The sequence below is a fragment of the Stegastes partitus genome, unplaced genomic scaffold (genome assembly GCF_000690725.1).
Source record: "Stegastes partitus isolate 25-593 unplaced genomic scaffold, Stegastes_partitus-1.0.2 Scaffold727, whole genome shotgun sequence".
Lineage (NCBI taxonomy): Eukaryota > Metazoa > Chordata > Actinopteri > Pomacentridae > Stegastes > Stegastes partitus.
The window spans coordinates 102,928-114,659 of NW_007578458.1; the positions used below are offsets into that span (position 1 = coordinate 102,928).

Below are 11,732 nucleotides of genomic sequence, written 5' to 3' on the forward strand. Positions count from 1 at the left end.
AAACAGTTTTGTGGTTGTAAAAGAAGAAATAAGCATTTATGAAAATGTAGATTTGTTAAAGTTGTGGCCTGTTTTTTTCTTCTTCTCCAGTTAAAATATAAATCAATCATCCTTTCTCTTGTTCTGTGATGTTACCTGATATCACATGTAATTTAACAGAACAGGAAAAACCTGCAAAGTAGCAGCTTAAAAAATATATTTAACCATTTTTCAGTATTTAAAATGCGTAAAACCAAATGTCTGTAAAACCATTTTTTCGTTGCTGATTTAAAAACACTGAAAATGTTTATGATCAAACATAATAATAATTTTATTTTTATTTTTTTGATGTGGACATTATTGGTAGTTTTGCTCCCCTTTTTTTGGGTTGATACACATGTTCACAAAAAAATGTGCATTTTCCTTCATCAAGCATGAAAACATGCCAGTTTTTTCTTTCTCTTTGCAGTTGTCGTTTCAGGATCTGCTACTCTGAAGGGAGAGAAGTATCAAAGCTGTGTGACAAAAAAGACTTCTGTCAAATACGAGGAATGTAATAGGAATTTGTCAACAGAGGTAAAAACAAACAAGTGTTTATTAACAAACAGCACATTGCTTAATTAATATTCAGGAGTAATCATTGTCTTTTGTTATATTTTAGATGAAAAAAGTGTTCAGCACTTTAAGGGGATTTGACATCTTAACAATTACAGAATACAGGTAAATAAAGATAAAGATAACTTTATTGATCCCTTAGTTCACTGTTACAACAGCTCCAAACAAAACGTGTTACAAATAAAATCTTGTTTTACTGCTACCTGTGTTCAACATGTGACTGACTATTTGATTTGTTTCCATTTCAGGATTGGAAGCATCATTGCAGATTTTGAAATGAACTTTGCTGACCGGATCATTTCAAATGATCTGATTGAAAAAACGGGAAACTTGAGCACCATCCTGCCAGCGTCGCTTGAGTTGGAGACTGCAGGTATATTTGGAAACGCGGTGATGGATGTTAGGATTAAGTGTCATCTGCTCTTTAATTTAACACAAATGACATGAAGTCCTTGTGCTGAACTCCCCTCCGTAGAACGACAGTTGCTTTATCCGCCATATACTGAAATATCGCTGCTGCTGCTCTCGCATAAATTGCCATAAAAAAATTCTGCATGGACATTCATGGTGCCCAGAGGTCGAATCCTAACGACATGCATGACCTCTTAGCACCACTAGCAGCCACAATGACTACATCTTTTCCCATTTATATACGAGCTACCTGCTAGCATCTCAAAGTTGTAATTTCTTCACTTTTCAAACCAACACCAACATTTAACAGACCCAGAGTGAATACTGGGCACCTTTTTGAAGTTAATGTCTCTCCCAGACGTGCAAAACATTTAATCCAGGATGAAGTTGAAGTGATTTGTGTCAGTATTTGTGATTTCTACACTAATCCAGCTCTTCATTTTTAAGGTGTTGTTCATATACACATGGAGACCAGACCTGTGCGTTATAACGGCAGCACTAACTTCACGTGCATAGCACACGAGGACCTGGTGGTCACGCCAAAGTGGACTCTGGAAAGCCCAGACGGAATATTTGACATAACTAACGGCACAGTCGCAACAGTGACGTCACCCCCAAAGCAGACCACCATCAAGCTCACAGGAGTGTCTGAAATCTGGAAAGGTATTTATTTCTGCAGCTGTATTTACATTTTAGACACATTCAGCCCGAAGCACATTTAGGTAAGCTGTGTATTTAAGAGCGATGTTGAGGCACTTGTACAGTTTATGTGACTTCACTGCATTTAGGAGAGAAATGTTGCACTTCTCCTGCATTTATCCGAAAACTATAATCAGACCTGGTTAGACGCTAAAAGTTATTTTAGAAAAATAATCTCAGGGCCGCCGCTGTGGCTCAACCGGTTGAGCTGGCGACCCACGTGCCTGGGCTGTGGTCCCCGACGCAGCAGTCGTGGGTTCGAGTCCAGCCCATGGCCATTTGCTGCAGGTCTTTCCCTCATTCTTCTCCCCACTTTCCTGTCTCACTGTCTGCTGTCCTGTCAAATAAAGGCAAAAAAAACAAACAAACAGTAATCTCTTCTCATCTAACGAAACACATTTATTTTCCACTGTGGACACTTAGCATCCAGTGTAAACCCAAATCCTTCTAGAATGTTGATACTAAATCAGAGGAACCAGGATCTGAATGAGGCAATCCGCTAAAGGTGTCCCACACATTTTCTTGTAAGCCAACAAGAATTCTGTTTATGTAGTCAGAGCTTCACAACAATGGAAGCAACACCTGAAAACTCAACCATTCTGTCAGTTTTGTTTTCACAGCTTGTTTCTGCTGCCAAAAAAATTCTATTGTTTTCTGTTAAAGCTGAAGTGCAGGACAAAGGAGTTAGAGCAGTGTTAGCTGGGTAAATGTTGCCGATGATACCCAGCTCTTCCTGTCATTTCCCCCCGGACGACCACCCGGTCTCTGCCCGGATCTCATCATGTCTTGCAGACATCACGGCAACCTCTCTAAGACTGAGCTCCTCGTCATCCCAGCCAGTCCCTCTCTACAACAACAAATCAACCTCCAGCTTGATTCAACCCAGCTCAAACCCACAAAATCTGCCAGAAACTTTGGTGTCATGATTGATGACCAACATCACACTCAGCAAGCGCGCTCAGTGTTTGCGGAAATAAACAGAGATGTTAACGGTGGAGCGTGTCCGCCACTCCCCCGCCAACGATGGTAGAAACAGAACTGTAACCACTAACTAAACTGGCATCAGCAGTCAAGTACTGCCTGTGCGTTCCGGCCACTTCCACACCGGGGGTTTGCTCTGATGGGGTGGAATTGGCCGGAACGTGCACACCGGTCAGTTAGGTGTGAAATCCAGCGATGCGTAGTGTTCTAACAACACACTAGTTATTATAACAACGATAAACAATATTAACAAAAAAATGAGCCTTCAAGCATCAAGCCCTCCTCGTATCTCGACCTCCGTCTTGACAATCCGACAGCCTTGCTATCCGACATAAAAGAAGGTTTTACATTTAGATTCTGATTATCGAGTCACGACTGTATTTGTGTGTGTGTGTGTGTGTGTGTTTTTTAAGGAAATTACACATGTAAGTACTACTACCAGCGCGATGGCTTCACCATATTGCACAAAGCCAGCGCTACCCTGGATGTTTGCCTCCTGCCAAACATCCACGTCTCCACCGAGCCGCCTTTTCCGCGTTGTAAACCCGGTGACGATTTTGTGAAAGCAGCTGCCAGATGTGAGATAAGGAAGAGCAGTGAGCCTTATAACGTGACCTGGACAGGTGACGTGCTTTCATCAAATGAGAGTAAGCTCATTTTCCTTCTTTGCCAGTCGATTTCAAATGAATCCTCGTGCAAAATTGTTCCAAGAACACGCATGTTTGATCCTCGCAGATAATGAAACAGGAGTCTTTACAGCTGAAACAATAGTGAGCTGTACCAACAGCTCTGAACCTGCAGAACTGGTGTGCACATTTAAGAACAGATGCGACCAACAGAAACCTGCCAGCGTTAGCATCTACGTCATATACGGTATGTTTTAGTAGCAGTTATAATATCGTCTGGAAATAGTGCCATTGTCCAACATCTCTCCATGTTTTCTCCCAATACATACATTTTTTTTTTGTTTGGATGTTCAAGTTGTTATTGTGAAACTTCTACACTATGTTGACCTCAAATAATCCCACAATGGTAATAATAATCATATATCAGTATTACTTTTAACTAAAAACCCAACAACAACGATTTACCTTTGAAAAGCATGTAAAAATGAAACAGCTTCTATGTGTCTGCTGATGATCAGGGAACAGGCTCAGGGACCCAAAGAGTCCAGGGGCCCCCGATCCAGAGCCTCGGTTTAAAGGGATAGCTGGCAAGAAATATTAACCCTCAGCTAAACAACCACAAAGACACAAGGACAGAACAGCCACAAAGAGCCGCGTACAAAACACAAAGAGAATAAAAACAACAACAAATGAACACAAATAGATCCAAAACAACTGAAGACCCATTAAATGACCAATAAGAGACTGATATATCCACAGTATTACTCTTGAACTTTCCATTTATTAAGTAAAAAGGTACCATTTGTGAAATTACTATAAGCTTGAGAATGTGTTTCAACAGTCTTTTAATGTGAAAAAAAGGGAGGAAATTTTAGGGTTATTCAGAGTTTTGTTTTGTTTTGTTTTGTTTTTTGCTAAAAGGCAAGTAAGTGATTCACAATAAGAATAGAGTGATGTTGGACAAAGCTGATGTTTGTGTAATTATGCAACAGAATTTCCATTTAACTTCTTGTTGTCTTGAAGTTTGCTTTGGATGAATAGTTTTTGTTTCTGGAGGTAATTAGGAACTGTTCTTCTCCCAAACAGCAAATGAGAAGTTTTGTAAAGCTGAAGGTGAATGGCCAGAAACCAAACCTGGTTTTACTGCAGAGTTAAAATGCAAAGATGCAGCTGGACTAAGACGAAGGAAATGCAAGTAAGACTGCAACTAATGATCATTAAAATAATAGTAATAATGATAATCTGCCAGTTCTTTTTCAATGGCTTGATTTACAGATTGTCCCAAAATAGTGAAAAATGCTTATAAATGTCCTGAAACTGTTGCAGGACACAAAGAAAACTTGCAGTTATTCAGTATGATGAACAGAAAAGATTCATTTCACGCATTTTAAATTTTGAAAATTGTTCACAATTATTGGTTAATTATTTTTGTTTGTGATTCATGTTTGTCAATCGATTAATCCATTTAGGTCGGACGGGAATTGGGAAGCAGAGATTTTAAATTGTGTGAACTTGAACCTTGCGGATAATCTGGAAAATGCACAAGTAAGCCGAACTTTCATTACTGACGTTGCAAAATAAGATCTCCATCGTTTGAAAGTAACTCATACTGAACTAATCCACATTAGCAGAATGTGACGCAAAAGGCTAAAGTTTCCTGTGGTTTAAATGTTTAAATGTGAGGTTTTTCTGACATGCATTGTTAACATTTGGCCCTGTTCTCCAGCCGTGTCTCCCCTTAAATATGAAATAGTCAGGCCCCTCTGTTTGATTAAAACCAATGACTGATGCATTTAATCATCCCCAGTAACTCTTCACTGTTCACTACAGATCGCTGACAGTGGACGAGGCAACCTTGATAAAAATGCTGCAGATGTGTTTTCCAGCTTTAAGAACAGCACTAACAACACCGAGGCTATCAACTCTTTTGCCAACATGAACACATCAGTTTCTGTCCTCAGCACCTTGAATGAAAAGCTAAAAAAAATAATGGAAGAATCAGTAACAAATGTAAGTGTCACAGAATGTTTGACTATCTATAAAACCTTCAAACCTTCAGGTTTTTCTAAAATGAAATCGTATTTTGATACTATTTAAGGTATTTAATTACATTCATGAATGTCCTCTTAATGTACAGGAGTCTTAGAGACTTGCTGTTCACTTGTTTTACAGCATGTTATGCCTGCAAGTTACAACTAACACAAACATTTACTGCTGCTGCTGCTGTCTTGAAAACTACTCTGTGCTGCACAATGGCAAGTTGCGATGTTGGAGTAATATATGAGTGCACATTGGTGCGTCTCAAACTATTCAAATAATTTAATTCAAAGGGCTACATTTTCATATGTTCTACTGTCATTGTATGTGAAATGAAATATTTCAAGCCTTTTTTGGGGGTTTACAATTGTGATTAATTGGCTTATAGGTCATGAAAATCAGAAATCACAATCTCAAATTATTAGAATATTTCTTATCAGATCAATTGAAAAAATGATTTACTCTAATTCAAAATGAAATATTTTCATATTTTAGGATTTTTTATTGATGGTTTTTAACCTTAATTCGCAAAATCAAACTAGAAACATGCCTGAAACATTTTATTTTACATGTAATGAGTGTAGAATATAACAAATGTTCACTATAACAGATGGAAAATATGAACCTTTTTCACGATGTACATATTGTTTAAGAAGCACTTGTACATGTTTGAGCCGGAAACCGATTTGTTACTTGGGTTTGTTATGTATGAAAACCAGGAAATCTGAATGTGTGTTTTTGGTAAAGTCATTTGTGGTTTTCTGGGTGGAAATGCTCAGCCAAATTAATTTCGCTCATGATAGTCAATTCAATTCAATTTTATTTGTACAGCGCATATTAACAACAACAAGTCATCTCATAGCGCTTCATAAAGGCAGAGACAGAAACACCCAACAATCCAAAACATTTGGATTCCCCATAAGCTTCAGCAGTCCGATATGTCTTCTAGCATACATAAACAATATATAGACACGTTAAAAAGATTTTTAAAAACTTGATTTAACTGACATTCCTCTCCTTCTTTTCAGGACTTTCTGGAATCCTCCAGCAATTTGCTGGAAATTTCTCTTGAAGAAATCTGGAACACATCAACTTCTGAAACCAGCTTAACGCTGGCTGAGGAATATCTGAGTTCCGTTGAGCAATTAATCGAGAAGGCAAACGTAACGAAAGACAGCAAAAAGCCAAACGTAGAGGTCGTTACATGCAGCGACGAAGACTCGTGTACAAACTCGGTGTTCAACGTAAACGTCACTCTTAAAAGTTCAGGCAACGGCACAGTGAAAACAACTGGATTCAGACAGCTGGAGAGGTACCTGCCCTACGAGAACCAGAGCAGCGAGGTTACACCCAATAGCATTGTTGTGTCGACAACTACAGACAGAAACAAGGATCAGGTTACCATTACAATCGACTTCCAGCTCACAAATACGAGGCCTCGCCATGTTCAGATACAGTGCGTCTCCTGGGACAGCCAAAGCCGACGGTGGTCTCCAGATGGGTGCGAATGGGCGGGACCCGCTAATGAAGGACGCTGCACCTGCAAGCATTTGTCCTCGTTTGCGATTCTTATGTCCAGATATCCCATAGAAGTCTACGGCTTGACTCAGATAACCTACGTCGGGTTGTCCGTATCAGTCATGTCTCTCATTATCGGCCTCATGATAGAACTGGTCGTCTGGGGCGACGTAGTCAAGACAAATACTTTACATTTGCGCCACACTGCCCACGTGAACATCTCTCTGTGTTTGCTGGTGGCAGATTGCTGTTTTCTGGCGTCCACTAAGCCGAAGGATGTATCAACGATTTGGTGTAAAACCGTCACAGTGCTGAAGCATTTCTGCTACCTGTCCATGTTCTTCTGGATGCTGTGTCTGAGCACCACGCTTCTCCACCAAGCACTTTACCTGTTCCATCAAGTGAGCAGGACAAACTACCTGAGGTTCTCGTTCATCTTAGGCTACGCCTGTCCTTGCCTCATCGTCTTTGTCACGTTTCTTACCTACAGAGCCGGCGCTGAGCAGGTTTACTACTCCAGAGACACCTGTTGGCTGATCTATGTCGGACTCATGGAGGGGTCCATTCACACATTTATCATTCCGGTTGGCATAATCATCTTCATCAACATCTTCTCCATGCTGGTGGTAATCATGAAGCTTTTGTATCACCAAGAGAACATGGAGAAATCTCACAATAAAGAGAAAGCAGCTGCCAAAACTGTCTTGAGGTCAGTTGTTCTTCTGACTCCAATCTTCGGCGTGACGTGGATTTTTGGATTCGCTGTGTTGTATCTTGACCTCACATCTGGTACCATTGCTTACTTAGTCAACTACGCATTCACCCTGACGAACGCATTCCAGGTACGATCAATAACAAATATCCATCTGATCTTATTCAACATCTGCTGTGTTTGCTGACAGAATTCTGCCTTTCATTTCTAGGGGTTGTTCATTTTGTTGACCACATGTCTGGGGGACAAAATGGTAAGATAGTTTAACCTCGTAAGAAAAAATGCCAAACAATCACAGTGCACCTTGTGTTTCAGGATCAATAAGGTGTTGTGCGATGTTTCAAGTCTGTTAAACGTTTGATAAAAATAAAAATCCCGATACATCACCAGATTTAACCTTCTGAACCTCAAAATCTGCCAGCTGGTTCAAAGGGCATGATAACTTTTTTTTTAAATCACTCATCATTTAGCAGAGCCAAAAACTACAAATCAGAAAGTATCTCCAGATTTTCAGCTTCCCTGAACTGCCCTTGAACTCCTCGCTCTTCTGAAAACTTCACCAATTCCCAGCCTAACAATCGTGATATTTTATTCTACATGTCTCATTTAAAAATGTCTGCTCCTTGGTGCTACCGTGAAGCCATTAGTGACTGTAAACGACCATCACGGTACAAAAATTCTGCAGGCAGTGTTTACACGGACTAGATATGAGACGAGGAAATTAAAAATGAAAGCAGTGAAATATCTACAGTATGTGGAGCTACGGTTTATTGGAAAAACTGTGCTTAAAAGGATTCTAAGTATTTTTCATTTTTATTTAGATAACAAAACAAAGAAATTCGACTTTTTTTTTGTTTGTTTTTTACGATGAATGGCATCATAACTGCACAAAATACATTTTTGAGTTCCTTCTACTTCTATTCATGGATGCTCTGCCTCCATAGAGGTGCAGGACTTTATATTGCAGCGAAAAATGAGTGTACAGTGAGTAAAAATGTGACAAAAACAAAGAAAAAAAAAAGCCTTGAAACTTCTCAAGATTCAGAGGATTGACTCGCTAATGAAAAGAATCAGGACTTATTAAACAACTGAGGAGCTGTCAATAACGGCGCTCACTGTCCTCAGCTTGTTTCTATGGAATTCAACATGTTTTAATGTCATTTATAGTTACTAACAACTTACATCCAGTTTATTGTAATTTTGACAGACCCGTGACGCGCTGCTCAAACGCTTCAAGAGAAACGTAAGCACAATATGAGCAGATTCACTCATTTGTAAAACATGATGACAACTGATTAATTTAACAAATCTTTTTCCCCTCTTTCTGCTCTCCAGGCTCCAGTATCCACCAGCAGCAGCGCCGTGAAGTTAGACTCGTCAGTGAAGAAGTGAAAATCAAAAAAACATGCACTTTACACATAAAATCAAATATAATAACTTTAATCTTGATTGTTTCTGTTGTTTATTTCTGTTCACTCCCAGTGAGACCAGTTAAATTTACTGTAATATTTGTTCTGTGCATATCACAGTTTGTCTGTTTGCTGCCTTAAAATCACGTATACATGCTAAAGAACTGGGATTTAAGCAATGCTACATGTTTCTAAGTTACACAAGTTATTGTAATGTAAAGGTGGTTCAAGCCTAAGTCTGTATGTTGCCTTTAGAGATGCTTTTGTCTTCATTTTCTTTGCCCTCTTCTGCCCACTCCTCATCTGTGTCATCCACTGAAATCCCTTTCTGGGCTGCTGTCTTGCGGTAGGTCTGGCTCTCAGCCTCTGCTCTGCAACACACAAAGACATTTCTTTATCATGTAAGAGATCCTATATTGGTTGTTGTATTAAAATAAGAAGAATGGGAGAACTGCGAGTTGTGTCGTACTTTTTGAGGAACTTAACGCAGTCTTGGTGTCCGTATATTTCGGCTATCCGCACTGGTTTGTCTCCGCAGCAGTCCTGCTTGTCTATGGGCGCGTGGAGGGAGTGCAGCAGCCGGAGGACAGCCAGCCGGCCGGACTCTGCAGCGAAATGTGCAGCCGTCCAGCCGTGCTCCGTCCTCAGACAGGGCCTGGCTCCATGTTCTATGAGGATCCTGACTGTTTCTGTGTGTCCTGTTGAAAAAAAGGCATCACGGTCTGAGCCCACACGTGTATTTAAGAAGACGTTTTAACCTAGCCTACTCGAAAAACTAATGATTATCTACAGTGGTTAAGGTAAATTCCTACTGCAAGACCCTACATATTCCAACAAATAAACCAGTAAAATAGCTTGGAAGACAAAAATCTAAATAGTAATTTGGTGCCAGTGTTAACCTTTTAACCAATAAGCAAGTTTGAATTGATTTTTTTTTTTTAAGAATTTGAAAAACTGTGTTTACCAAAGATAGGAACTCTATTTTAATCCTGCAATGAATGAACTCAAAGACACAAAAATGATGAGTTTCTTGCATTCTCTGCTTTCCATGATTATAAATTGATTGTATTTTGGTTCTGGCCTGTTGGTCAAGCAACACGAGACACCTGAACATGACACTGGAGTCTGAGAATTTGTGATGATTAAATGTTAGAGAGAATAGAACCAATCAGCGACTAATTTATTGGCAGGGCTAAAAAAAAAAAAAAGTATCAAAAACATTAGTGAAATTGCAATATGCTCACGGGCAAGGAGCTATGATTTAGTAATAAAGGTAAAATGTGTCACCACATATTATGAATACAGCACAAATCATGTTCTTCCAACATAAGAGAACTCGCTTGTCTGGTAAAGATGGCAGCAAATATCAAATCATCATGTTTACACATTATTCAGGGGGAAAGAAATTACTATTTGCATTAAATTGTGGTTCATATTACTATCACAATATTTGCAAATGTGATTGTTACACTTGTTCAACCCTGTTCTAAACACACAGTTACTGAATGGCTCCTAAATTCATGGTTTTGGTATTTTCTGGTGTTTCAACCCAAAGCACAAAGAGAAAAAAAAGGTTTATTCACAAATTCAAATCTAAATCATTCAAATTCAGTTTCCTGTGGCACATTTTTTAAAACTTAAAGTCTGCAAAACAACATTTGAAAGAGGACCGGTGCAACTTGAGACTACAGAAATCCAAACCCTGCAGGTGTAGCAGAGGACGGAGACACAGTAAACCTCCACCTACCTTTAGCTGCTGCCCAGTGAAGAGGCGTCTTGCAGCTCCAGTCGATGTCTCTCTGGTTGGGGTTGCATCTATTTTGCTTCAGAATCTCCTCGACTTGATCGTAATCGCCGGCCGCTGCAGCCTGGTGCAGCTCTGTCATTTCTATACAAAGGTTGCCAAGCAACAGCTTGATCAACACAACATGGATCCATGTCCTGATGTGAACCTGTGAACGGTGATGCTGCCACCTGCTGTCTGTGCAGAGGAGACCAGGGTGTGTCCGCACAAACACAGAGGAGCTGCAACTTCATCAAAGTATAGAAAACTGGCTTTAATACCATCTTTTGAAGGGTTCTTGAATAAAGAAGTCAAGTCACAGTGATTAATATACCACATTTAAAATGACTGATGTTGAACCTACAGAACAATACACAAAACACTAATTTATCTGGCCAACTTAAATATTGAAGTTAAGACCCCACAATGCTATACACAACATTAAGATCCTATAAAATAAATATTAATATACATTTAAGTGTTTAAAATAAAATTATGTTTAGGGTCCTATAATATTATTTACTATAAAAATGACCTGACTGATTTTAAATATTAGGGTTAAGATCCTACAATATAATTTATGAAACACAAATTTACCGAACTAAATATTGAGATTAAAATCCCATAATATACTCTATTACATACAGGCACTTCTCTAATTTAAATATTATGTTTAGGTACTTACAATATTATATATAAAACAATAATTTTCTTGACTAAATTAAATGTAAGAGTTAAGGATCCTTTGATATCATTTTTGTACAAAAATTAGCAATTTATTTCCTAACTTAACATTTAAAGTCTTCTGATATTATTTATTACAAGTTTTTGACAGTGCCAGCCAATTGATTATATAAATGTACCAGACAAATGCATTTATAAAGGTTGTGATCTTATAATAGTATTTGTTGTCTACATTTATTTAAACAATTTAAATATTATGGTTAAGATCCTAGAATATT

The 11,732-nt window shown here is 38.8% G+C and overlaps 3 protein-coding genes across 3 annotated transcripts in view; 1 reads left to right on the top strand and 2 right to left on the bottom strand.

Moving 5' to 3' along the window:
• The window catches only part of adgrf3a (adhesion G protein-coupled receptor F3a), a 13,895-nt gene extending 4,921 nt beyond the window's left edge, over positions 1 to 8,974 (top strand). Inside the window, exons 5-17 of the mRNA XM_008291230.1 lie at positions 449 to 555; positions 641 to 699; positions 843 to 967; positions 1,453 to 1,668; positions 3,099 to 3,332; positions 3,421 to 3,558; positions 4,398 to 4,506; positions 4,781 to 4,856; positions 5,142 to 5,321; positions 6,377 to 7,708; positions 7,790 to 7,831; positions 8,786 to 8,821; positions 8,914 to 8,974. Coding sequence (XP_008289452.1) covers positions 449 to 555; positions 641 to 699; positions 843 to 967; positions 1,453 to 1,668; positions 3,099 to 3,332; positions 3,421 to 3,558; positions 4,398 to 4,506; positions 4,781 to 4,856; positions 5,142 to 5,321; positions 6,377 to 7,708; positions 7,790 to 7,831; positions 8,786 to 8,821; positions 8,914 to 8,970 — 2,711 coding nt within the window. The 3' untranslated portion in view covers positions 8,971 to 8,974. The remainder of the gene's footprint in view (positions 1 to 448; positions 556 to 640; positions 700 to 842; positions 968 to 1,452; positions 1,669 to 3,098; positions 3,333 to 3,420; positions 3,559 to 4,397; positions 4,507 to 4,780; positions 4,857 to 5,141; positions 5,322 to 6,376; positions 7,709 to 7,789; positions 7,832 to 8,785; positions 8,822 to 8,913) is intronic.
• A 28-nt stretch (positions 8,975 to 9,002) lies between these two features.
• On the bottom strand, positions 9,003 to 10,873 carry ankrd66 (ankyrin repeat domain 66). Its single transcript, XM_008291232.1, has 3 exons — positions 10,735 to 10,873; positions 9,457 to 9,685; positions 9,003 to 9,358 (listed from the first exon to the last, which is right to left on the bottom strand). Exons 1-3 carry the CDS (start codon positions 10,871 to 10,873, stop codon positions 9,220 to 9,222), a joined length of 507 nt encoding a protein of 168 aa, XP_008289454.1. The 3' UTR covers positions 9,003 to 9,219.
• Positions 10,874 to 10,905: 32 nt separating this feature from the next.
• The window catches only part of tdrd6b (tudor domain containing 6b), a 10,017-nt gene continuing 9,190 nt past the window's right edge, over positions 10,906 to 11,732 (bottom strand). The window contains exon 3 of the mRNA XM_008291259.1: positions 10,906 to 10,968. Within this exon, the coding sequence (XP_008289481.1) occupies positions 10,906 to 10,968 (63 nt within the window). The remainder of the gene's footprint in view (positions 10,969 to 11,732) is intronic.

Excerpts from the sequence above, each read along its gene's own strand:
- ankrd66 (XM_008291232.1), bottom strand. The coding sequence starts at position 10,873 with ATGACAGAGCTGCACCAGGCTGCAGCGGCCGGCGATTACGATCAAGTC. Across the intron at positions 9,686-10,734 it reads TCACTGGGCAGCAGCTAAAG|GACACACAGAAACAGTCAGG; the intron begins GTAGGTGGAGGT and ends TTTTTTCAACAG. Across the intron at positions 9,359-9,456 it reads TGCGTTAAGTTCCTCAAAAA|AGCAGAGGCTGAGAGCCAGA; the intron begins GTACGACACAAC and ends TGTGTGTTGCAG.